General features: G+C 35.0%; 1 protein-coding gene across 3 annotated transcripts in view; it reads right to left on the reverse strand.

The window, feature by feature from the left end:
• LOC134842595 (abscission/NoCut checkpoint regulator-like) overlaps positions 1-26,437 on the reverse strand; it is a 59,180-nt gene that overhangs the window by 15,603 nt on the left and 17,140 nt on the right. Inside the window, exons 3-5 of one of the 3 annotated variants that reach the window (XM_063859010.1) lie at positions 23,426-23,605; positions 7,309-7,599; positions 7,133-7,230 (exon numbers count right to left, since the gene is read on the reverse strand). The exons of the other annotated variants lie outside the window; for them this stretch is intronic. Coding sequence (XP_063715080.1) covers positions 7,163-7,230; positions 7,309-7,599; positions 23,426-23,605 — 539 coding nt within the window. The 3' untranslated portion in view covers positions 7,133-7,162. The remainder of the gene's footprint in view (positions 1-7,132; positions 7,231-7,308; positions 7,600-23,425; positions 23,606-26,437) is intronic. 3 annotated transcript variants of the gene reach the window in all.

Raw genomic sequence — 26,437 nt, forward strand, 5'->3', positions numbered from 1 at the left:
TTCAAATTGTTTGTAACGTAACAAATTCTGCCCAGCCACACAGTTAGAAAAGAGTCAATGAATCCAAGAAGAGAAAAAAACTGACTTTTTGAAAAATCTGAACTATCGAATTTTAGATAGATAAAAAATATATATATATATATATATACACTTAAGGCTCTCTGAACTTCCGAAACAATTTATGAGATCTTCCAAAGATATTTCCAGAACACTTTTTTGATTAAAGTCACAATTTGAGAAAACTGAATCAAAACGCAAAACTTGCATTCCGTTGCGGAGCTTCGTACCAATTGCGATACAATAAAGATGTCACGGCAGTTAGCCCAAAAAAAAGGACACAAACTGAGTAATAAAATGCTAAAAAATTATTTCGAATGCGGGTAAAATGAAGGAAAACACTAAGAAACACAACTACCAGTGTTAAAAAAGCATTAACACAACATTCAATAAGCGGATATAGAGCAGACACATCTTAGGCAGACGACGGTTGAGCCGGAAAAAAATTGAGCTTTGAAACAATTGAGCCAAAAAAACCCCTATGCCCCCCTATGCACAAAAGCAGTTAAAACCTTTTGTTGCTTCAAACGCCAAAATCTGAGGCAACTAGACAGATTTGCTTCAGTTGAAGTCATTTAAGCTGAAAAAAACCTTATGAAAAAAAATAAGCGAAAAAAGAAAATTAAAAACAAAAAGTGATTTACAACTAACAATAAAAAAATTCGAATGGAATGGCCATTTAAAATACATGCATGCCCCAAAATTATCTTTTGGCAGGCATTCTGTTCTGTTGCTATCAGAAAAGCCCTGATTAATGATTCAACTGACTTTGTTAAACTAGTTGTTAACCCGAAAACTCTGCTTTGATAACGCCTGCTAATCACAGGCTTAACTAGAAGTCGATCACGATTTTCGCGACCTTTACATGTTTTCGGTTCAATAGTGGATTCTGCCTTCATTTCAACCAAGGAAATGAATAGAACTTTAAAGGAAATCATAATTCAAACCGCGAAAACGTAAGCTTGAGCCTGAACAAATTTTAAGACTTTTCCTGAAAAAAAAACAAATCACCACGACCTATATACGATTACTCACTACGTTCATTACTGTACATTCGAAAAACTAAAAAAAAACCCGAATACAACACATCAGCACCTATATAAGAGTCTGAATTATGTTAATCGAATCATTAAAAAATGATCTAAACTTTCTTGGGCACCGAGACAAAGCTGAATAAAACTGCGCATCACCTAAACGTAAGCAAATGGGTGAAAACAGTAATAATGACAGGTCGCTACAGATGAGTTCAAGAAGGAACCATTTCATGAAAGAGATGAAAGTTCTCATACGCCCGGTTTTAAATCTTATTAAACAACAAGTCACTGGCTACTTCAATGGCGATTATTCCCTCCAACATTAACCGAAAGCAAAGAATGATCAATTGAATTTCATATACACAGAACTACAAACACATCGCTTCTGCTGGTTCTAAAGTTGTTCTCTGGAACAAGGTAACGCGAAGTTGATAGTTTGAATAAAATTAGAGTAATTGTAAGTTAGATATTACTTCTCTTTGCTCTAAACTTTCACCGAACTTGTTAATTTATAAATAAATTTAAAATAAAAATTAAACAATTGCAAAAAATCATCTGATCAGAAACAAAACATCAACTTCTGAATTGCAATTGGATTGAAACAGATTTAAGAACAATTCTAAGTGTTTTTACAACTAACCCCAGTTGATTTGCTGCGTGATTATTTTTAATCGAAAAAAGTTATCAATGCAAAATATCAACTAAAAGGATTGAGAAGTTCACAAAAATTAACCAAAATGGCAAAAAGCAGAAGATGTCATTGTTTGTAAAAAATTAGTTTTTCGAGATAAAATAATGCTTGCCCAAACCTAATACTTGCAAAAACACCCTCAAAAAATTTTAAAAAAGAACAATCTTTTTTGGAATTTCTAGTAAACTTCCTAGTGAAGTTCTGCGAAATCATCTGCTCAAACCTTGCACAAAAAAAAGAAATAAGGTGACAACAAATAATTTTCTTTTCAAATACATAGCCACCTGACAGTTGAAAAGAGTAAAGAACGCAAAGAAATTGAAACAAAACACTGAATTTTGAATTTCGAAGAAAAAGAAAAAATAGATGGCCTTAAAGCTCTTTGATTTAATAGAACAATTTATGATGAACACTTTTTTGTTAAAAAACACAATTTGAGAAAACTGGAACAATCGATAAGACTTAATTCGCGCGGAAATCTGATCATTAATTTCCATTTTCAAAAGTTGAAGTCGATCACAATTTTGCTGTTCAATAGTTGAGTTTGCCTTCCTTTTAACAATGGAAATGCACTGAACTTAAAAAGGAGTCACGAAAAACCGCGAAAATCAAAAGTGAGCGTGAACAAACTTTAAGATTTTTTCCTAAAAAAAAACAAAAAATCACAAAGACCTATTTAAGAATACTCACTACGTTCATTAATCTTAATAATTGGGGTCAAAACTCTCTGTGCTACTTACAAAGTGACTTAAAATCTTATATCAGCTTGTTTCTTGCGATTGGTTGAAAAAATCACGTTTACACTTTTATCAGTTTATTTTTTACTGGTTGAAAAAATTACTCTTACGATTATTCGATTTACTTGAACAAGTTTTTGATGAATTACTTTATACCACGCGCAGTGATGTCCAGTTAGACAAAAAAATAAAAGTTTAAATGAAAAACTGTTCAAGAATACTATTAAAAATGTTGGCATCAACTAAAATTTTTCTGATACGATTTAAATTTTTCATGTCTGTTTTTAGTCGTTTTCTGCCATTTTTGGCAAGTTTGAAAAAGTAAATCAAACGCATGTTCTTGGGTATATCTATTTGCAAAAAAAATCTTATCAATTTTGTCGTGGAAATTTAGATCGTTTACTTGTTCAAGTGAAATTATTTGAAATAACTAAACTGTGTACTTTGGCGTCGGATCGAATACCGCCAAAGCATTTTATTTTTTTTTTTCAATTTAAATTTTTCTATTCAAAATAAACTTTTTCATTCAATTGAGTGGGCTCATAAATTTACACTTGATTGAATTGAAACTAGCAACCCCTGAGAGTACCCGGACAGAGCCTCACTTTAGAGATGGAAGCTTTTGTAAATGAACTTTTTATATGTAAAGTCTTTGAACAGTTTGAAAAAAGACATAACAAATGTCAGATTTCGAACACTAAAAGCATTTGATCAGTCGTGTATTTGGACGCAAGATTTGCAATTTGGAACTCCTGAGAGTACCCAAATACAAGGTTGAGAATATGAATTCTTCTGACTTTTTTAAGAAGGTCTGCAAGTATTTGAGCAGCCATATTCAGAGGCAAGATTCGCAACCCCTGAGAGTACCTCACAGTATCAAACAACCAAAGTTTTTTTTTTAATTTTTGAAAATCATAAAAACGTCATCTCGAATACTACACGGATTTGAGAAATGAGATTTGGAGACAAGATTCGCAAACCATGAGAGTAACATGACAGCACCCAACTAGAGGGTGAGAATTCAAAAACAGAAGTTTATTTAAATCAAATTTTCTTGAAGTTTTTGAAAAATCTCGAAAATTACCATACCTTGAAAACTAAAAAGATTTGGTTATTCAGATATGGAGGCCAGAATCGCAAACTTTGGGAAAAATCTGACCGACTCCACTATTGGGTTGCTAAATTAAAACTTGATGAAAAAAACACTGAATTTAAACTGGAAAATCGGAAAAAAAATCTTAACCATTGCAATATACGATATAGCTTAGACGTGCAAAAATTCGTTTGTTAAACATGCAAAAATAATACGTTGAAAAAGCTTAAACATGGCGAAATAGTGAAGCCCGCATTTAAATATATAGCTAGCGTGTAACGAACCTTCGGTGCTTCGAATTTTTGAGAACATGAAAAACTGCATATATTGGAAACCTGATCTGCAGGGTTTTAGCGTACTCTGACAGCACCCAATTAGATGGCTGGTAAATTCATATTTGATAATTTTTTAAATCCTTTTTCCGTCATCTCAAAAACGTCAAATCTCGAAAATTAAAAGAATTTGAGCAGTCAAATTTGGAGGCAAGATTCGCAACTCCTGAGAGTACCTTAAAAAACCCAACTACAGGGCAAAAATGTCAAATTCTGAAAAAAAAAATAATTTTTTTTTGAAAAAATCACAAAAAATGCCATATCTACAAAACTACAAAAAATTGAGCAGTCATAATTGGAGGCAAGATTGGAGCCAGACAACGAGAAAGAGAAAAAAAGATTGGAGAAAACAGTTTGACAGTAGTACCATTTTAAACTGAATCGTAGAAACCAAATTGAAAGTTAAAAAATTACTAGACGGGTAGACAGACAAACAGACTTAATTTGGCCTCGAAAAAAATTACTGAAAAGCTAATGACCTTGCTGAAAACTAAATGAAGAATTTTCTTAAGCATTGCAATATATGATATAGCTTAAACATGAAAAAATTCTTTCGTTAAACATGCAAAATTATTATGCTTAAACATGGGAGATAGCTGTCACTAGCATTTAAATATAGTATAGATATAGATTGAAATTTAAATTAATTTAAATTGTTTTTTTTTAAATTGATTACTACACCCACTTACTGCTTACGCACTGAATCATATAGTGATCAGCAAAACTTAAGTACGAACGAACTACAATTTTGTTTTTCTGTCCAGATTACCGCACGAAGCAGGGACAAACTACTGCGTTGGGGTGTTTTTTCGAATCATTTTGATACCTATAAAAAAGTATGGGGTCGATTGTGGTGTCATATAAAACGTTTTCAGCCGTCTCAGTGTCGATAAAAAACTGTCTATGTGGATAATCCAAATGCTATTTTGATGACAGTGAGTCTGAACCCAATTTTGCTCCAAAACAAATATTTACGTTATTTTTGTCAAAATATCATTTCATAATTGCAGTGTTTAGCTAACTCAATCGCCCTTTACAAAACAGTTTTTCATTGAAAAATGTTTTAACTTCTCTTTACTAATTGTTTCTCAACCATGGCAGCAATCAATTATCATTCTTGAAGGATTAAAAAAACATAAAAACTGATCAAAACAACAACATAGCCAACAGACAGTTGAGTCTATGAACGTAGAAAAGAGAATTAGTTTATAAAAAATCGTAACTTTCAAATTTAAAAAAAAAAGAGATGCCCTTCAAACTTTTTAAATTTCTAGAACAGTTTGCGATTGGCCCTTTTTATTACTTAAACTCAATTTGATAAAACTGAACCAATAGGTAGTTTTTTTATTCCGCTGGAAAATCTGCAAAAAAATTCCACTTTCGGAACAAGAAGTCGATCCAGTTTTTCATGACCTTTGCAGTTTTACGGTTCGATAAAGGATTTTGCATTCATTTTAAGACAGCAAATCATAAGTGAAAAATAAAAATTGATTCTGAATAAAATTTCTTTGAAAAATCATCAGTACATTTATATGAGTCTGAACTACCTTCATCGACTCTTAAGAAATGTTACGCGTTCAAAAAATTAAAAGAATAGTTTAATTGTTGTTAAATAATAACAGCAAACAGTTAATGAAGTCACGAAAAGTCAATAAAAAACGAATAACTATTATTGAAACAAATTAAAAGAAAAAATATGGCAATCTTGAATGTTTGACAAATTTAAGACAAAAATTAATCAATTTGATCATAACTGGAACAAAAGGAAAACTTTCATTTCAATGAGATTTTAAATTTAAATTTCACTTCTGAAACGAGAAGTCAGAACATGTTTAGCAAAACGAAATGACAGCACAAAAAAGTTGCGTTCTTATGAAGTGTGAGCTTTTCAGAAAAAAAAGCGAATTATCGGCATCTCAACCGAAGCCGAATAATTTCATTTAGTATGTAGACTTGCTCAAAAATTTGTCATCAAATTAATATAGCCAGCAAAAAAGTGGAAAAACGTGAACACACAAAAAAAATTTTATTGGAAAACTTTAGACTTCCTAATTTAAGATAACAATTACCATAATACTCCATGATTTTCAGGAATCTGAGAAAACGCCATTCGAAAAAACTGGATAAGGAGGCAATTTTTTTATAGCACTGGGAAATCCACTTTTGAAACAAGAAGTAATTCACTTTTTTTTCGCACCATTCTAACGTCTGTTATGGGAGAGCGTAATGCACCTTCCATTTTGCAAATGAACTTGGAAAGAAATCAAAAACAATCCAGCTTAAGATGCAAGTTGAGCTCTAACAACTTCATGGAACTTTCTCCCTAGAAAAAAATGTAACAAAATCACAAGATCTAACTAACTGTCTTCACTACAAGCATTCGTCCTGTAAATTTTGACTTCAATTATTGTCACGATGATATCAATGCCGAATAATACAACAGATAACTAATTTAAAAAACGTATTAGACCCACAGCCACTCAGCTGAAAATCAACCGAAAAATTTCGGCAAAAATAAAACTCACATTGTAAGAATTGCAGGTAACGTGCCAACTCTAACGGCAAATTTTAAGCTCGCATTGTAAGAATTGCATGCAACAAACCAATTAGAAGCGCTGAGGCAAGATGATGCATTAGTCAATAAACCATTTCTTATTCTCACCATTCTGTGAATAAAGTTCTTTGCGCGAAAAACTTAAGTACCCAGTTTCAATACCACTGTTTAAACAGAAGCGAAGCACGACAAAAACAGCTCTATAAAGTGCAAATAGAAAAATTATTAGTAGGCCTCAAATTAGTTTTTTTTTAAATCATCTATGTCTGAGATTCGAACTTGCGACCTAGACATTATCAGTCTCACACACTAACGACTCAACCACTGTAGCTTAATGTACGAAACACTAACCACAAATAAAGAAGAGAACAGATACTATGCAATTTCCAATGCTAACAGTAAAATTTCCAAATAAATGAACACTTTTGTTTGCGAGTTAGGTTAGACAAAAAAAGGTTCATAATAATCCACTACACAGTTCGCTAACGTAATCACAACAGTAATTATACACTTTTAAACGATTAACACGAGTAAAGTTTTGTACAATAAAGAACTAACTGTAAGTAAATATATATGGCTCCAAGGTTTTGAAACGATTTTAAATTACTTGCAAATTAATTTCTCTTTTAATTACAATTATTCTCATAAGAGACAACTCTTCATTTCAGAATATTATGCTCTGACACACCACTCTTTCGGACACCACGTCACCGGAACTGTTTACGGCAGTACCTGGAACAAACAGAGAGAAGAAAATGTACCGTTCCTAATAATCATTCACCATATATACGTACCAAATTTCTAACGAACCTTGACAATTTTTATTGAAAAGATAAGCGTCGCGAATATAGGCACAATCATAGCCTGTTGTATCTGTCGGTTGCCCTGTGGCCCATGGCAATTCTTCAACGTTTTTCACTTCATTTCCGTCTGAATCGAACCATGTCTTTCCGTCCTCCTGTTTGTTCAACCCAACCCAGCACGTGCAACAGTTAGTTTGAGTGTCGAAGGGACAAGCTGCGATTAGATCCTCGATGGACTCGTGATTACCAGCAACTGGAAAAGCCAGTTGAGATTGAACTGCCTTACACATTTGGTCGCCTACAGCCAACAATGAACATTTGCAATTTTTCGAGCAGTTGCCCAATTTTCTTAAATCATCTAGATAAGAAGGGCACATATAGTGATTTCTCAATTAAGCGACCTTTGCATTTTTAACGTTAATAAGAAAAGGAAAAAATTTTGAACTACCTCGTCAAAAACAAAACATAAAAACAATCAATTAGCAAGGATAGCCGATTACTGTACAGAATGTTCCGACCATAGCCTTACAAAAACAAAAGGTTTTTTCAAATAAGTATCGTTTTTTGTTTGTGGTATGATGAAATGATCTGAATGAAAAACTAGAACTTGGACATATTCCAAAAATAGGCAACTTTTATAACAGTTTTTGTAGAAAAAAAAAAGAGAAGAAAATGTACCGTTCCTAAAAATCATTCACCATATATACGTACCAAATTTCTAACGAACCTTGACATTTTTAAAAGAAAAAGTACCGTTCCTTTAAATGTACCGAAAAACTTTAAAACAATCCAGGAAAAAAATTAAAAAAAAACTATCAAAAATTGTTTCTAAATTATATGCAGAAACTTTTTGGAATTTTACTGGCGCTTAAAAACTCCAAAAACTGACTTCACTCGAGTAAAATAAGTTTCACGGCTTAAATTGAGCATACATAAGCTCAAATAAGCCTATTCGCTCTCTTCGTTTGCTCGAATTAAGACTAAATATCAAAAAAAAATTAAAAATGTTTTTAACACTACTCGAATTTTTATTGAAATTTTTTACTCGAATTTTTATTGAATTTTTTTTTACTGTCGTTCGAATCACGACTGAAAATACTTTATTAAGACAAATCACTCGAACCATTCCGATAATTGTTTGTGGTACCTGATTTTGCGTGGAAAACAAAACATAGCCAACTGACACTTAGATAAAAGTGATGAACGTGTCATCCGGTACATGTTTGATATATTATTATAAATTCATAACCTGTTGGTCAGCTGACCTTGTACGGCTGTACGCCGAAGGGGTGACATGAGCAATAGCTCAGACGGTAATTTATGATTCTTAAGAACAGCTGTTTTATCGAACTCACATCAAAAATTCCGTTTATCAATCCGTTCGGATTGGATATACTCGCGCTCATACATTGAGCTATGACAAGGCGCAACCAGCAGGATTTTTAAACATCAGCCCTTTCTGGGAGAAACCTTGGGCCGAACCACCTCTCGAGTGGTCAAAATGGGCAGCAATAATCGAAATAGCAGTGTTGCGAAGGACGGAATCGAAATAAGATATTTACAAAGAAACAAACCAGACCTAGTTGAGCCTACAGAACCCATTTAAGAAATTGAAACAAAGGGGAAAACGGAAGCCCAAAAGAAAAACCTGGAAGTTATAAATCAAGAGAAGAGTCGGCTGGGAAAACCATTTGGTTAAGGCCAGAAAAAAAGGAGTATTATGCAATTCTTTCCGGTGGGATGAGGCCGACGCAAAAGTACGAAGTTACATGTTTCTATGCCTCGGCGCCGAGGGAAACGACAAGTTCAACAGAAGCGACCAGAATTGTGGCGTTTGAAAGATATAACGTCATTTGTTGGAAGCAAAAGAAAACGGAAAGTCTAGAACAATTTCACGCGGATCTAGCACCCTCAAGGTCACGTGACTTACTTTTGTTTTTGGTATTTTCTGAAACCAAAACAATAAGGTCATGCGCCAATATCATGGCCTCAAGCAAAGACGTCGGACTGTACGCATTCACATTAGCCTTGCGCCCTTCGGGCGCAAATGCCAATGCTCAATTAATTTTGCCAGGTGAAAATTTTTCAAAGGAAAATTCTGATAAATTTTAACTTAAACTACCACCAAAAAAACCAAAGATATCAAAGTGTGAAACAATCAAATTTTTGCTAATACCGAGCATGCAGTGAGACTGATTTCGGCAAAAATAAAATGGAAAATGAAGGAAATGGAAAGAAAAAAATTGTTCAAAATAAGAACGCAACTTCAAAAACTTATTTGATCTCCGCTATTGTCATAATTCCGATCAGGCTGATTTCAGATTTTAAGCGTAGAATTTACGGTTACGGCTGCTCCCTCTACAGGTCCCAGAGGGACCGAGTGAGCATCCTACCTCGATCCATGATAACGGATAGTTGTTTTTAATTTTTCACAAAATTTTTTTCACTAATGCTTGTTTTCAATTCCTCATGAGAAGCTGTATAAATTTTTAAAAAATTGATTTTATTAATCAATGCTTCCAAGAACAACTGATGTTAGGGGGTTACAAATGCGGTTGGTGAAATCTAGTGAGGGATAATGATGAGAAAAATTGTAAGTTTCCAAATGAATTTAAAAACAGTTTTTTCTTTTTTCTTTTGTAAATCGGGAGAAATGAATCACTTTTTTTTGTTTTCCTCGCACCACTCACTGTTCTTAAGTAATGAAGATTCCTGCTCTAGCCGTTTATAACACTTTGGCAGAAGCAACATCAATATGATGTAAAATGTTTTAAAAAAGAGAAAAAATTAAAAATTATGTTTTTTTTTAAAAAGTCAAAAATTTGTAATTTTCAAAATTGAAAAAAAGTGAAAATTAATTGCATATTACGATTCAGCGTACCCAACTTAGTGGATCTAGCATTTTAAATTACCAAAAAATGTTAAAAATTGTAGATTTTATGAAGTTTTCATTCTGGCTATGTTTCCTTGTCGCCTCCACTTAAGGCACCTTTGAGCCAACTTGAGAAACTGGAACCTAAACAAGCTATGCAGATAGTCTGAATGAGCCATTTTTAGCTTGATAACACGCCTGGAAGAAAAAAAAGCCAGAAAAGAAAGAAAATTTTGAATTTTAACCTTTTTTCTTCTTTAAATGGCGATACTTAGAATAATTTTTCAGCTGAAAAGTTCAAAAAAAATCAAAAAATTTGAATTTTGAAAAATTTTAAAAAAAATCTCATCAGTCTGTTTATTGGAGTCTCCGAGGTTTTTGGAGACCTTATCTGGCGACTAACAACAAGTGGATCACTTATTTTAAAATTTTGAGAAAGGTCAAAAAAACATGTTTTTTCGACTTTTTTCACAGGATTCCGAAAGCAATATCCTGGCTAAAAACTAGAATGAGGGCCTAAAATTAGTACAAACAGTACTCCCACATAAGGTACATTAGGGTGGAAACAAAAAATTTACTCTGACTCAATAATCGTTTTTTAACTTTATTTCTGAACAAAAAATTGTAAAAAAATCAAAAACCTAAAAATTTTTAGAAAAAAATGATTGTTTTGAAAAAGTGCCAATTTTCAGCTGAAACTTTTCATTTTAGCTAAGAAAACCAGAGCAATGCCCTTTAAGCTCAATTAAATTAATATAGCAAATTGTTTTCAAGTTTTTTCGTTAAAAGCTTTCATTTTGAAAGAGTAGTCAAAAATGAGTAAAAAAAAGTCAAAAAAATCAATTTTCTCAGATTCAAAAACCTCCACCACCATGATAATTAGTTCGTTAGATAGAACTGCTGAGATCAATTTAGACGCATTTTCATAAGTATATCAAAATTTTTACTTATTTTTGAGAATTAAGCAGAATAAAAACTTTTCCCAAATTGGGCAAAAAGCCCAAATTAGCCCAAACACCTGTTAAAAATTGTTGGGTCAAAAAGTCACAAAAGGAAACCCCTATTCATTTGACATTTTAGGGCCGCATGCAAAAAATTAGACCATTCTAACCTGACAATTTCGAGAATCGACTTTTTTGCAAAATTTCTCTATAGTCCATTTGAGGGATATTACTTGTACCGGTGGGGGCCCCTACCCCACCTCAAAAAATTTTGTAATGCTGGAACGCGGCCACCTAGAGGTTTTTGTGGCCCCGCTATATCAGTGACTCTTGACGTGTGGGTTCCGCGGGGGGCGGAGCAGGGGAACGCTTAACGCACTCGCAAAAGGAGCACCCTTCGGGTGCTCTTTTTTGCTCGAAAGTTTTCTGAAACGGTATCTGATGAGCTTTGTAAGGTGTCACAAAAGCAACAACACAAAACGTTCTGTATGTGATTAGAAAATGTCAAAAAAGATTTCTTATACTTTCAATGACTGAATCTACCCCTGATCAGTCTCTAGAGAACTCTAAACCAAAGTAACTTATGTTTTTCAGTGATTCATGAAGAGGACCGTTCCAACGAAAACAAGTTTTCGGAAACAGTCCTCATATTTTTTTTCGAGCTCATTTTCAAGTACGTGGACTTTTAGTTGTGACTAATATCTGAATTGAACTTGGAATTTGTCCCAAAAAGGTTAAGTTTGTCTCAAATTGATTAGAAGCAAAAGAAAAAAAAACATTTTTTTTATTTGGAAAAAAAAAGTTGAGTCAGAAACGTGAAAAAACCCTTTTTTCAAAAGTCATAAAAAGTAGCTCCAATTGGCTTAAATCACTAGGCTACAATATATGAACCTGTTCAGAATGGTTTTCATGACCAAAGCCGTACAACTTCCATATTTAGAGAAAAGGCGAAAAAAAAACAACTTTTTGGTTAACTCAAAAAGGTAGATAAATCGGGTAAAGTCGTCTTCAAACCTATAGGATCGAAAAGTGATCTATATAGGGTATATATGTAGTGTCCTTGTTAGGTCGCATGCAAAAAAATAGAACAGTTTTGTTGGCCACTTCCGAAATTAAGACTTTTTTTTTGAAATTTGGCCATTTTTATTTGTAGTAAAATAGTAGTAAAATAGCCGAGAAAAAAAATTGTAAAAACCAAAATTTTTATCCAATTTTGACGTTTAAATACTCTATACATACTAAAATGTCTATGGCAAGCTCAAATAAGCCATCAAAATTCATTTTTTCTCACTTTTTAAAATTTTTGTTTTTTTGATATACAATGTTGAGTCAGAAACGTGAAAAATCAATTTTTTTCAAAAAGTCAAAACAAAGTGTTCCAATCAATTTGTTTCACTAAAACACACTTTATGATCCTGTTCAGAATGGGTTTTTGGGTTAAAGCCGAAAATTCACCCATATTGAGAAAAGTGGAAAAATCACATTTTTAGTTACAAAAAAACCATCATTTTTGTTGCAGTTTTTGAAAAAAATCAAATTTTTGAGAAAAAATTTTTTTCTCAAACCTTTATATTTAGGCTCCCCAAACAGTCTCCTTTCATCCATTCCTTGTCAATATACCCAATTTTTTGAACCAAAACAGAGTTAAAATGTGATTTTTATCAAAAATCGTGTTTTTTACCATTTTTGCCCCCCATTTCCCTCTATAAGTCAACACATAACAAAATTTCGGCAAAACGGGGCAAAAGTGTATCCTTAGAATTTCAATACGAGGCTGCATGCAAAAAATTAGGGAATTCTGACCTCCAGTTTTCGAGAACACGACTTATTCTGCACGAAAGGTAATATAGGTAAATGTTCTTTCGAACCGACGGGGCCCCTTCCCCTGTCTCTACTGAACGCCAAAGCCGGACGCGGCGGCCACCTAGTTGTCACTGTGGCCCCGCTAATTTGTTGACTTTTGAGGAGAAGGTTCCGCGGGGGGCGGAGCCGGGGAACGCTAAACGCACTCGCAAAAGGAGCACCCTTCGGGTGCTCTTTTTTGCTCGAAAGTTTTCTGAAACGGTATCTGATGAACTTTGTAAGGTGTCACAAAAGCAACAACACAAAACGTTCTGTATGTGATTAGAAAAAATCAAAAAAGATTTCTCATACTTTCAATGACTGAATCTACACCTGATCAGTCTCTAGAGAACTCTAAACCAAAGTAACTTATGTTTTTCCGTGATTCATGAAGAGGACCGTTCCAACGAAAACAAGTTTTCGGAAACAGTCCTCATATTTTTTTTCGAGCCCATTGTCAAGTACGTGGACTTTCAATTGTGACTTATAGCTGAATTGGACTTGGAATTTGTCCCAAAAAGGTTAAGTTTGTTTCAAATTGATTAGAAGCAAAAGAAAAAAAAACATTTTTTTTATTTGGAAAAAAAAGTTGAGTCAGAAACGTGAAAAAACCCTTTTTTCAAAAGTCACAAAAATTAGCTTCAATTAGCTTAAACCACTAGGCTACAATATATGAACCTGTTCAGAATGGTTTTCATGACCAAAGCCGTAAAACTTCCATATTTAGAGAAAAGGCAAAAAAAAACAACTTTTTGGTTAACTCAAAAAAGTAGATAAATCGGGTAAAATCGTCTTCAAACCTATAGGATCGAAAAGTGATCTAAATAGGGTATATTTGTAGTGTCCTTGTTAGATCGCATGCAAAAAACTAGAACAGTTTTGTCGGCCACTTCCGCGAAATTAAGACATTTTTTTCGAAATTTGGCCATTTTTATTTGTAGTAAAATAGTAGTAAAATAGCCGAGAAAAAAAAATTGTAAAAACCATAATTTTTATTCAATTTTGAAGTTTAAATACTCTATACCTACTAAAATGTCTATGGCAAGCTCAAATAAGCCATCAAATTTCATTTTTTCTCACTTTTTGAAATTTTTGTTTTTTTGATATACAATGTTGAGTCAGAAACGTGAAAAATCAATTTTTTTCAAAAAGTCAAAATAAAGTGTTCCAATCAATTTGTTTCACTAAAACACACTTTATGAACCTGTTCAGAATGGTTTTTTGGGTTGAAGCCGAAAATTCACCTATTTTGAGAAAAGTGGAAAAAACACCTTTTTAGTTACAAAAAAACCATCATTTTTGTTGCAGTTTTTGAAAAAACTCAAATTTTTGAGAGGAAAATTTTTTCTCAAATTTTTATATTTAGGCTCCCCAAATAGTCTACTTTCATCCATTCCTTGTCAATATACCCCATTTTTTGAACCAAAACAGAGTTAATGGGTGATTTTTATCGAAAAACGTGTTTTTTACCATTTTTGCCCCCCATTTCCCTCTATAAGTCAACACATAACAAAATTTTGGCAAAACGGGGCAAAAGTGTATCCTTAGAATTTCAATACGGGGCTGCATGCAAAAAATTAGGGAATTCTGACCTCCAGTTTTCGAGAACAGGACTTATTCTGCACGAAAGGTAATATAGGTAAATGTTCTTTCGAACCGACGGGGCCCCTTCCCCTGTCTCTACTGAACGCCAAAGCCGGACGCGGCGGCCACCTAGCACCCTCAAGGTCACGTGACTTATTTTTTTTTTTGGTATTTTCTAAAACCAAAACAATAAGGTCATGCGCCAATATCATGGCCTCAAGCAAAGACGTCGGACTCGACGCATTCACATTAGCCTTGCGCCCTTCGGGCGCAAATGCCAATGCTCAATTAATTTTGCCACGTGAAAAAATTTTTAAGGAAAAATTCTGATAAAATTTAACTTAAACTACCACGAAAGAACGCAAAGATTTCAAAGTGTGAAACAATCAAGTTTTTGCTAATACCGGGCATGCAGTGAGACTGATTTCGGCAAAAATAAAATGAAAATTGAAGGAAATGGAAAGAAAAAAATTGTTCAAAAAAGAACGCAACATCAAAAACTTATTTGATGTCCTCTAATGTCATAATTCCGATCAGGCTGATTTCAGATTTTAAGCGCAGAGTTTACGGTTACAGCTGCTCCCTCTAGAGGTCCCAGAGGGACCGAGTGAGCATCCTACCTCGATCCAGGATAACGGACAGTTGTTTTTAATTTTTCACAAATTTTTTTTCACTAATGCTTGTTTTCAATTCCTCATGAGAAGCTGTATAAATTTTTTAAAAAAATGATTTTTTTTATCAATGCTTCCAAGAACAACTGATGTTAGGCGGTTACAAATGCGGTTGGTGAAAGCTAGTAAGGGATAATGATGAGAAAAATTGTAAGTTTTCAAATGAATTTAAAAACAGTTTTTTTTCTTTTTTCTTTTGTAAATCGGGAGAAATGAATCAGTTTTTTTAAGTTTTCCTCGCACCACCCACTGTTCATAAGTAATGAAGATTCCTGTTCTAGCCGTTTATAAAACTTTGGCAGAAAAAACATCAGAATGATGTAAAATGTTTTAAAAAAAATAAAAATTTAAAAATTATGTTTAAAAAAAAATCAAAAACTTGTGATTTTCAAAATTGCAAAAAAGTTAAAATTAATTGCATATTACGATTCAGCGTACCCAACTTAGTGGGTCTAGCATTTTAAATTACCAAAAAATGTTGAAAATTGTAGATTTTATGAGGTTTTCATTTTGGCTATTTTTCCTTGTCGCCTCCATTTGAGGCACCTTTGAGCCAACTTGAGAAACTGGAACGTAAACAAGCTGCACAGATGGTCAAAGTGAGCCATTTTCAGCGTGATAACACGCCTGGAAGAAAAAAAACTCCAGAAAAGAAAGAAAATTATGAACTTTAACCTTTTTTCTTCTTCAAATGGCGATACTTAGAATAATTTTTCAGCTGAAAAGTTCAAAAAAAATCAAAAAATTCAAATTTTTAAAAAATTTATAAAAAAAACTCATCAGTCTGTTTATTGGAGTCTTCGAGGTTTTGAGAGACCTCATCTGGCGGCTAACAACAAGTGGATCACTTATTTTAAAATTTTGAGAAAGGTCAAAAAAACATGTTTTATTGATTTTTTTGACAGAATTCCGAAAGCAATATCTTGGCTAAAAACAAGATTGAGGGCCTAAAATTAGTACAAACAGTACTCCCACATAAGGTACATTAGGTTGGAAACAAAAAATTTACTCTGACTCAAAAATCGTTTTTTAACTTTATTTCTGAACAAGAAATTGAAAAGAAATGAAAAACTTAAAAATTTTTTGAAAAAAAAGATTGTTTTGAAAAAGTGCCAATTTTTAGCTGAAACTTTTCATTTTAGCTAATAAAGCCAGAGCAATGCCCTTTAAGCTCAAATAAATTAATTATGCAAATTACTTTGATGTTTTTTCGTTAAAGCCTTTTATTTTGAAAAAGTATTCAAAAATGGGTAAAAAAAAGTCAAAAAAATCAATTTTCTCCGATTCAAAAACCTCCACTACCATGATGATTAGTTCGTTAGATAGGACTGCTGAGATCAATTTAGACGTATTTTCATAAGTATATCAAAATTTTTTATTTATTTTTGAGAATTAAGCAAAATAAAAACTTTTCCCAAATTGGGCAAAAAGCCCAAATTAGCCCAAACACCTGTTAAAAATTGTTGGGTCAAAAAATCACAAAAGGAAACCCCTATTCGTTTGCCATTTTAGGGCCGCATGCAAAAAATTAGACCAATCTAACCTGACAATTTCGAGAATCGACTTTTTTGCAAAATTTCTCTATAGTCCATTTGAGGGATATTACTTGTACCGGTGGGGGCCCCTACCCCACCTCAAAAAATTTTGTAATGCTGGAACGCGGCCACCTAGTTGCACTGGCCTCAATGGCAGACTGAGGAGATCGCGAAGACGAATGGGTAAGAGACATGTTCACAGCACATATGCACAACGAGAAAATCGCCGACGAATTACTAGCCGAAACACGGAACCTACAGGATGCATATGAATATGCAATACGACGGGTAAAAGATATTGAACATAGTCGCACAATGAAAACTAATCCGTTCGGAAATCAAACAGTAAAACAAGAGCCAATACATTATATCAACACACGTGGACGCAGTAATTATGCGAATAATGAGGGCTCAAGGAGAAGTCGCGGCGGATTCCGCAGCCGACCACATCTACGTGGACAACAAAACACAAATGGTCATCAACAACAACAACGAAACACAAACTCTAACAATCAGAAACAATGTTACAAATGTGGCAATCAACTTGGACAGAACCACTTACAATCGTGCCCCGCAAAGGACAAAAATTGGTCAAAATATGCAAAACCGGGACACTTCGCCAAAGTATGCCGTCCAGGAAGCGTCAATAATATGGGGGATCGCAATGACGAGGAACAACAAGAGGAAATTGGGCCGGAGAGTCAAGAAACAGACGAGCCAGTAGCATTCGCAGAATTTTTATCAAATAATGGTTGGGATGAATACCAAAATGACAAACTTTCGGTAATGGCAATTTCGGAAGCTTTCGAAATTAAAAACACGGCCCATGTATCAGAAGATGATCTTAACGGACACATAGTTAACCTGAACACAAAAACAGAAGAACTGTTCGCTATCGCCGATTCCGGAAGTCCAATGTCGTTTCTAAGAGAAAAAACAGCTCGGCAATCATAAGAAAACGACAAATCAGCATTTTTCAAACGTATTCAACCGGAAGACAACGCTCGGAATTTGGCATGTCACAACGGGAAAACAATCATCCCAAAAGGAAGATTGATAATTACAATTGAATCTGGAGGCTGGAAATTACAAGCCGTCCCATTCATCATTGTCGACGATCAGAAAGCAAACACCATAGGTAGAAATATTTTAACACAAATTGGAATTAAATTAGTGCAAGAAAAACAAAGACGAGAAAACGTGCTGAACATACACGAAGAACAATCAAACCCTAATATCAAAGAAAGGGTTAAAGACAAGTTCCCACAATTATGTGTACGTAGTGGAAAGTAAAAAAAAACCATGTTATGCGAAAGCAACTTAGCGAAGACTTTGTTCCGATCAAAAAAAGGTACGCCGTATCCCAGTGCATCTACAAGAACGATTCGAGAAAGAATTAAACAAGCTTATCGACCAAAAAACACATTATAAAATTTGATAAATGCTCGGACCGCCAATTCATTAGTCCGATCATAATTACTGTGAAAAAGGGCCAGACGGTGAAATTGGCTTTAGATTCCAAAAATGATAAAAAAATTCATTCACAAGAACAAATATCAGATGCCTAATAATGACCTTCTATTGGACGACATAGCGCAAGTGGTGAAATCGAACAACCCTCAACAAACTTTAATCTCAACATTAGATTTGCGATATGCCTACTCACAGATCCCGTTGGATAAATCAACTCGAGAACAATGTAGTTTCAGTTTAATTGGTGGCATTGCCACCGGGACGTTTGAATTTCAAACCAGTTTGAACGGCCTCACAGATATACCAATGAATTTCAGAAGGCTGTTGATTTGACACTAACCAATTGCTCAAACACGTACGCATATTTGGACGACATACTCATAGTAACGAAAGGATCACTTGATATACACCAACAAAAACTTCAAACGATATTGGAAAAAATAGGTGCGGAAAACCTCGCAAAATCACTGGACAAATGTAAGTTTGCGTGTAAACAAGTTGAGTGGTTGGGGTACACCATAAACAGCGAGTGCATCAAACCATTAATAAAAAAAACAGAAGCGATTGAGAAACTTTCGCCACCAAAAACTTTGAAACAACTTAAAAACTTTATGGGATCTATAGACCATCTCACCAGATACATTCCTAATTTAGCACAGACAGCAGCCGCATTGTCGCCTTTGCTTAAACACAGAGAAAAATAAACCAATTAAAGGAAACAGGAACACAATATATCATTTGAAAATATAATTAAATTAGTTTCTGAAATAACACAAAACAAACATTTTGATCAACATTTGGAAACACGCATAGCATGCGATGCCTCCATATCAGGTTTAGGAGCGTCACTAGAGCAACATTCAAAAGAAGGCTGGGTGGCAATACCTTACGCATCGCGTTTCTTAAATTCTCTTGAGGAAAAGTATTCAGTTAATGAGTTAGAATTACTTGGGGTAGTTTGGGCCATTAAACATTTCAAAAACTATCTTTATGGAAAAAAGTTTACAGTCATCACTGACTATCAAAATTTGATCAACGCTTTAAACGCAAGTGAAAGATCAAAAACCAGTCAAAGCAGATAAAAACGTTGACCGACTAATTCCATTTCATTTTGATATCAAACACATGGCAGGTAACAAAATGGAGGACTATTAGACTATATGTCAAGAAATCCAGGCGGATTGGAAAACCCCCAAGCGAGTACGATGAGGAATTCGTTGTAGCATCAATTAATGCATTCATAAAAACCTTGAAACAATTGACAACGTCATCCTTAACAATTTAGCCAATCGAAACTCAGCACCGAGTCAGCTGATCAAAAAGCGCGCAGAAAATAAACGACTAACAATTAGAGCACTTCAAATTCTCAATTGAAAAAACAACATTCCGGAAATTCCGGAATAGGTCAACCACAAACACTGAGAAAAAATCAGTCCTGCTCAAATCGACCCAAAATTCAGTCAGCTCTCTTTCAGAAAAACATCTCAGCGATCACAAAATAAAAAATTCTTGTCAATAACATACACGCAATGCAAAAAATGAACAGGAAGACGCCCGCAATTTTAAAGGCGGATTCATCCCAGATGAGGTTAAGACTTTGGAACCTCGAGGCAGAAAGGACGAAGAAACATCCAACAGGCAGGGATCGTGGGATGGAGAGGAGAGCTTATCAGACCCATGGTGGCATAAACCACCACGTACCGCCAGGAAACAAAAAGTAACAAACACCGGCAATTCATCATTAAAGAAATCCATCAAGGGCGCGCTCGAACTTCTCTCATCGAGACATGAGTAAGGAACTTTCCAAAAATGGTATTCAGTGAAGACGCGACCAAAACACAAACGACCACACTCAAAGTCAAAGTCGACACAAGCCATGGAAACCGAGGACAACAAAATAACAGCAGGCACACAAACAGATAACTCACAGTTAGAAACAAACGAGCACTGTGTAAGCCGAGTCAACCCCAAGATTGTCAGTCAGGAGGAATACGCACCAAACGAGGAACCACCCACAAAAATCAATGATTACGGATGTTATAGTGGCCACAATCTGCCAAGTAATATTGACGGAGTCAGAAGAGGACACACCGCTGTTCCGCCAAAAACTACAAAAAGTGCAAGGCCGCCACTACCAGGAAAGATGGAAACTTAAGACCACTCATTAATTTTGTTAAAAAACAGGATTCGGAATCGATCAAATGCTCATACGGCCAGTATTGGTATAATGTACGTTACCGATTACATGTCCGCGAGGAGTGTCTGCTCATTGACGAACGTATCGTCGTTCCTACACAGTTGCGTCAGACAGTGCTGGAAAGTCTACACCTGACATATCCAGGATCAGCCGCTATGCTGGACTTATGCCAACACGTATGGTTCCCCCCACACACACTGATCGATCGACCAGATGGCGCAAAGCAGCAAACACTACAGAACAAGGTAAAAATCTCAAAACAATAACAGGAAAGAAACAATCATTCCAAATGGAACCAGTCGTAGAACCTAATGAGGAGGTACAGTTAGATTTTGCCGGGCCCCTCCCCGGTGAGCTAAAAAAGGACGCGTACTTATTCGTTGCATTAGATAAATGGTCAAAATTCCCACAGCAAAAGTAGTCAAAAATACCACGGCGGACGTCGACATAAAATTTATGCAACGGTATGTTTCGAATAATGGGGTACCTCGACGACTAAGATGTGACCAAGCTCAAACATTTCGAGTCAAAAATTTTTAACTTATTTGTAATACAAATAACATAAAATTACTATTCGCTCCGGTAGATGACCATAGATCCATAGGGGTAGTAGAAAGAATGATACAAACATTAAAACGTGGGCTAGGGGTAAGGAGAATAGATCAGTCTAACACACCATACAAACTAGCATCGGATGTAGCCGAAATAAAAAAAACTTTACGAATAACACCACACGGCATAACAAAAATCTCACCATTCGAAGCACACATGGGTAGAAAAACAAATACCCCTTTATCCAACGTGGCAACAAATAGCTCACTTAATAACCCTAATTGAAAAAATGCCAAACACGCATGTTTAGATCAAAAGAACCTTACAAAGCCGCCTCTACCAGTAGAAATTATGCACGACTTGCAACAATGGTCGGAGGACGAAGTTTCAGTAAATCGACGATCAGCGATGACAACAAAAGCACCAGGAACGAGCAAAACAACAACACAACTAACACCAGGTGCAATCTAAACGAATCATAGAAATAAATACAGATAAACTGAATACTAGGTATAAATGGAGACAGGCACCTATTGACAAAAACATTAAAAAACGATTAGATCAAGTGGCGAGAAAAACAATCCGAGTGGCAACTAAGGTGAAGGACCCTCAAACATTCGAACAAAAATAAAAAACTATTGACGGAAAAACTTTAGCTAACACACCACATACAGCATGGGTGCACTCATTCGGGAAACAACCTAGATTATTAAGAAATAGTGGAGTTGCATTTGTTTCCAATCCTTTGATCAACGGACCATGCCGACCTTCACGGTTAAGTCACTACGTTGAGTACAAATCGGCAAGGAGATCAGGACCTGGTCTACGTTTTTTAGACATCGAAGACCCGAAGACGACCCAACGCAAAATGTTCAAAGAGGATATGGAAACAGGGCTGACAAGGAAATTGACAAGACGGGAACAAGCAGCAAACAAAGAAGAAAACAGCGGGCAAAATAGTCCAAGCAAACGACGGGCCAAACCAACTGGACGACGAACGAGTGAGCGCCCCTGTAACAAACCTCGAGGGATGAGCCTCGACACAATGGAAAAATCCAAAGCAACTAAAGCCACGGTAAAAGCTCAAACACAGGACCCATCCATAGCAAGCGAGACGGAGAGTGAAAATTCATCGACGACATCAGAAACATCCGCGCCTTCACCGAAAAGGCTAAACCAAAAGAAGAGATTACCAACAACATCAACTTCAGTGACTACAATACTAACAAAACGTTCAGTCCGTCACCGTCAATCGACATTGGCGAATGCATTGGGTGACCCCATTCCGATCAGCACGATCGACGAAGCAAAGAGCAATCTACAACCAGTAAGATTCAACATCGATTCGCCACTAGACCAACCGACATCGTCGGCAAAACCAAGCCTGAAATCCTTAATTCATGAAATGGGTTTCTCTGAAACAAACACCTGAATATCAGGCTTGCTTGAAATTCCTTGAGGCAATTAGCCCTAAAAGTAAGACCAACGATAAGGAAGAAATTATTGACCTTAACTCGCCGACCGAGAGACCCGACAAAAACGACGAGATTTTATGTATCGATATGAAGAAAACTGGGAAAGTAGCGGATAAAGCAGACGACATAACACACGAAGAACACGAAAAACAGAAAGACGACAACAACAATCGAAGTGTATAAACTGTTCATTTTATACAGCCAACAATGAACATTTGCAATTTTTCGAGCAGTTGCCCAATTTTCTTAAATCATCCAGATAAGAAGGGCACATATATTGATTTCTCAATTAAGCGACCTTTGCATTTTTAACGTTAATAAGAAAAGGAAAAAATTTTGAACTACCTCGTCAAAAACAAAACATAAAAACAATCAATTAGCAAGGATAGCCGATTACTGTACAGAATGTTCCGACCATAGCCTTAAAAAAACAAAAGGTTTTTTCAAATAAGTATCGTTTTTTGTTTGTGGTATGATGAAATGATCTGAATGAAAAACTAGAACTTGGACATATTCCAAAAATAGGCAACTTTTATAACAGTTTTTGTAGAAAAAAAAGAGAGAAGAAAATGTACCGTTCCTAAAAATCATTCACCATATATACGTACCAAATTTCTAACGAACCTTGACATTTTTAAAAGAAAAAGTACCGTTCCTTTAAATGTACCGAAAAACTTTAAAACAATCCAGGAAAAAAATTTAAAAAAAAACTATCAAAAATTGTTTCTAAATTATATGCAGAAACTTTTTGGAATTTTACTGGCGCTTAAAAACTCCAAAAACTGACTTCACTCGAGTAAAATAAGTTTCACGGCTTAAATTGAGCATACATAAGCTCAAATAAGCCTATTCGCTCTCTTCGTTCGCTCGAATTAAGACTAAATATCAAAAAATTAAAAATGTTTTTAACACTACTCGAATTTTTATTGAAATTTTTTACTCGAATTTTTATTGAAATTTTTAACAATCACAGTGTCCGTACCCAAATTCCAAGCCACAACTTCATCGTACTCCACGAGAGCGTACTGGACAGATTTGTTCGAAAAGGAGTAGAACTGAGTGTCGAAGTAGCTGAGCAGACTCTCTTTGCTCTCTCGCATCATATTGGATAGATATTCTAAATCTACCCTCAACTCCACATTCTCACTCGACATCTGACTCGCTGAAACACACCAAGTGACAACTGAACAATACTGCTCGTATGACAGGGCGAAGCGCTGCATATTCAGACAGCATTTAAGGCCAATTAAAAAAGTGTTTGAAGCGAAAAATGGACGAAATAATTCAAAAAAGTATTTTTCAACAGATCCCCCACGCTAATGTGAACTACAAAAGGATGTATATATCGTCTTGTATCCTAATAATCAGACCAAATGAGCTGCCTCAATTAATCCGGTTCATACGCGTGTCAAGTATGAACCTGATTAATGGGGTTCAGTATTGCTAAGTATCCGAAAAATGCTAAGTATCCCAAATTAGCAATTTTCAAACCCCTTTAACTTTACAAAAAATGATCACAGGTAAAAAAAAAAGTTTTGAATTTGAGCGAGTACAACAAAAATTTCAAACAGTAATAAAAAATTGGTCAAAAAAGCTCAGCTAAAAGATGGAAAACTGACTGAATGAAAAAGAACACCCCAAACATAATTATTCCGCATTTTCTTCGAAAGTAGGAACAAAAACGAAAGTACGATGACATAGTTTTACAATTGAGCAAATATATTTTCGAGGAACATCTTAATTTATGCTGATTGCTAGAGGCTAAAAGCTCTGAAAGAAGTGGGTGGCGAGAAAACAACCGAGTTTAGCTACAAAAGGACTTTCCGTTCTACTTCTACTTCTAGGAAGCTTCCTCTTTGAACAACAGTGATATCGGCAATTTGACCAGTATAATGACAAAACAAAGGAATTTATATTTATATTGCATCTGACATTTGTGACATCACTGCAGGTAATTCTTTTGCTGTTAATTGATACTCAATCATACAATTCACACAGAGGCGAAGCCAAAGATTACCAGCCAAAGAAAAGACAAATCAAAATTTGAAACAAAAACTACATTTTTTTAATGACAAAAAAACTGAAAACTCCTAGAACAAAACTACCTGCACCATTGGAAACTTTACAAAAACCTTTCAAAATGATTTAAAAATTTCTGCGGGACCTCAGCCGACAAAAGTTAGCAGATACGAGAGTCTGAACTATTCAAAAATTTCAAGCATGGTCTTACCAGTGCACCAAATGGACAGAACACTCCTTGAAATTATATTTTAAAAAATAATTTTCACAAATGTTTACACAGAGGCCTTGAAATTATATTTTAAAAAATAATTTCCACAAATGTTTATACAGAGGCGAAGTTGCATTTCGCATGAACAAGCAAAAATATGACCGATAACGCTACTGGGAAACACTAAATGAGTGAAACCTTGAGCCTACAAAACTTCTTAAGTGACGCACGCCAATTATGAGTCTACATAATTGCTAAATGACGCAAGCCAATTATGATGCATTAGCAGTACCAGTCAATGAAAAAAAAATTTACCAAGTAACATGCCTCAATTTAAAAAGCGGACGCATTTTAACTAGTATACGAAAAAGTTCGTTAAAAACATCCGACCCTGCCCAGGTTCGAACCCTAGTATTTTTTTGTGGGTCTCCTTCCCTACCTTTACGCTACAGATCAATGATACCTTGAAGCTAAAGTGCAATTTGTACTACAATAGTCGGTGTTAATATCCTTCGCATTGGCTGTACTTAATAGCTGGTTATTGGTCAAAATAAACCTTTTCAAAATGAACACTAATATTTGCGACTTAGGCAGGAAAAAAACAGAGTTCATACAATGTCACAAGCTTTGCTTGAGTAAATATATATGAAAAAATATATATAAAAAATAGGCAAAACCATCTTGGGACTCAATCACCTGTTTAAAACCGGAAAACACTGCATGGTATTTTAATTTGAGTAAAAATTCCTAAATTTTAAGCATATTCCGTACTGCGGCAACTAAGCGGACAAAAATAGCCGACAAACAGACGTCCGACAACAATTTTTTGACGCGCGGACAATTTACAGATCCTGTTCGGATCCGAAACTTTATATGCAGGACCGCCTTTTGATTTTATATAAGCCAAAGATAAAATGATTCAAGTGATTTTGTTAAACTAGTTGTCAGCCCAAAAAAGTCCGGCTAATCGCAAGCGTTATAACTATGCAGACATTGATGGAGAATAATACCAATCATTGAGAAAATTATACCGAGCAGAATATCAAGTGAGTAGAAACAACAGCATAAATTATTCCAATCATGCTCTCACTTATTTCGACCGATTAGTGGTAATGCATTACAGATCTGACTCAAGCATCCCTAAGGGAAAGATATGCCAAACCGTTAAAAAAATGGATGAAGTCAACAAAAATAAATCTTGATTGTCAGTAGCGCTAAACAATACTAAAACCGCTCGTAAGGATTACAAAAAATACGGAATAGCCGTGCACTCCAGGCAAGCTACACTACAACACTGAATAGCGAAACAAACGACACGCATTCAGTTCCATTAAAGATTTTAAAAAATTATCTTCTAATTCGCCTAATGTTGGTTATTTTCTTGGATTTTTCTCCAATTGCAGAGATGTCATTTATCACAAAAATCAGAAAAAAAGCCATCAACTAGAGCAAAAAGAAATCGATGAACTTTCGCTGGACGCCCTCAACTCAGTCAGGAAAGCGTTAAGTATGCCATGTCTAATGGCTCGTAACTTTTTCTGGTGCAATTTTGATAATGCTAATTAGATGGGGGCGTTCAACAGCGCCGAAGTGCAGCAGTGCCGAAACTGAAAATGTGTTCAACAGTCAAAAAACTGAAAATGTGTTCAACAGTCAAAAAATGATCATGCTTGGGAATTTGGAGCTCCTTTTGAATTTTCGGCAGTTTAGCGTGAATGCTGTTTTAATTAGGTGCGAAACCGCAAAAAATTGATAATTTGTCCA

The sequence above is a fragment of the Symsagittifera roscoffensis genome, chromosome 3 (assembly GCF_963678635.1).
Source record: "Symsagittifera roscoffensis chromosome 3, txSymRosc1.1, whole genome shotgun sequence".
Taxonomy (NCBI): Eukaryota; Metazoa; Xenacoelomorpha; order Acoela; family Convolutidae; genus Symsagittifera; species Symsagittifera roscoffensis.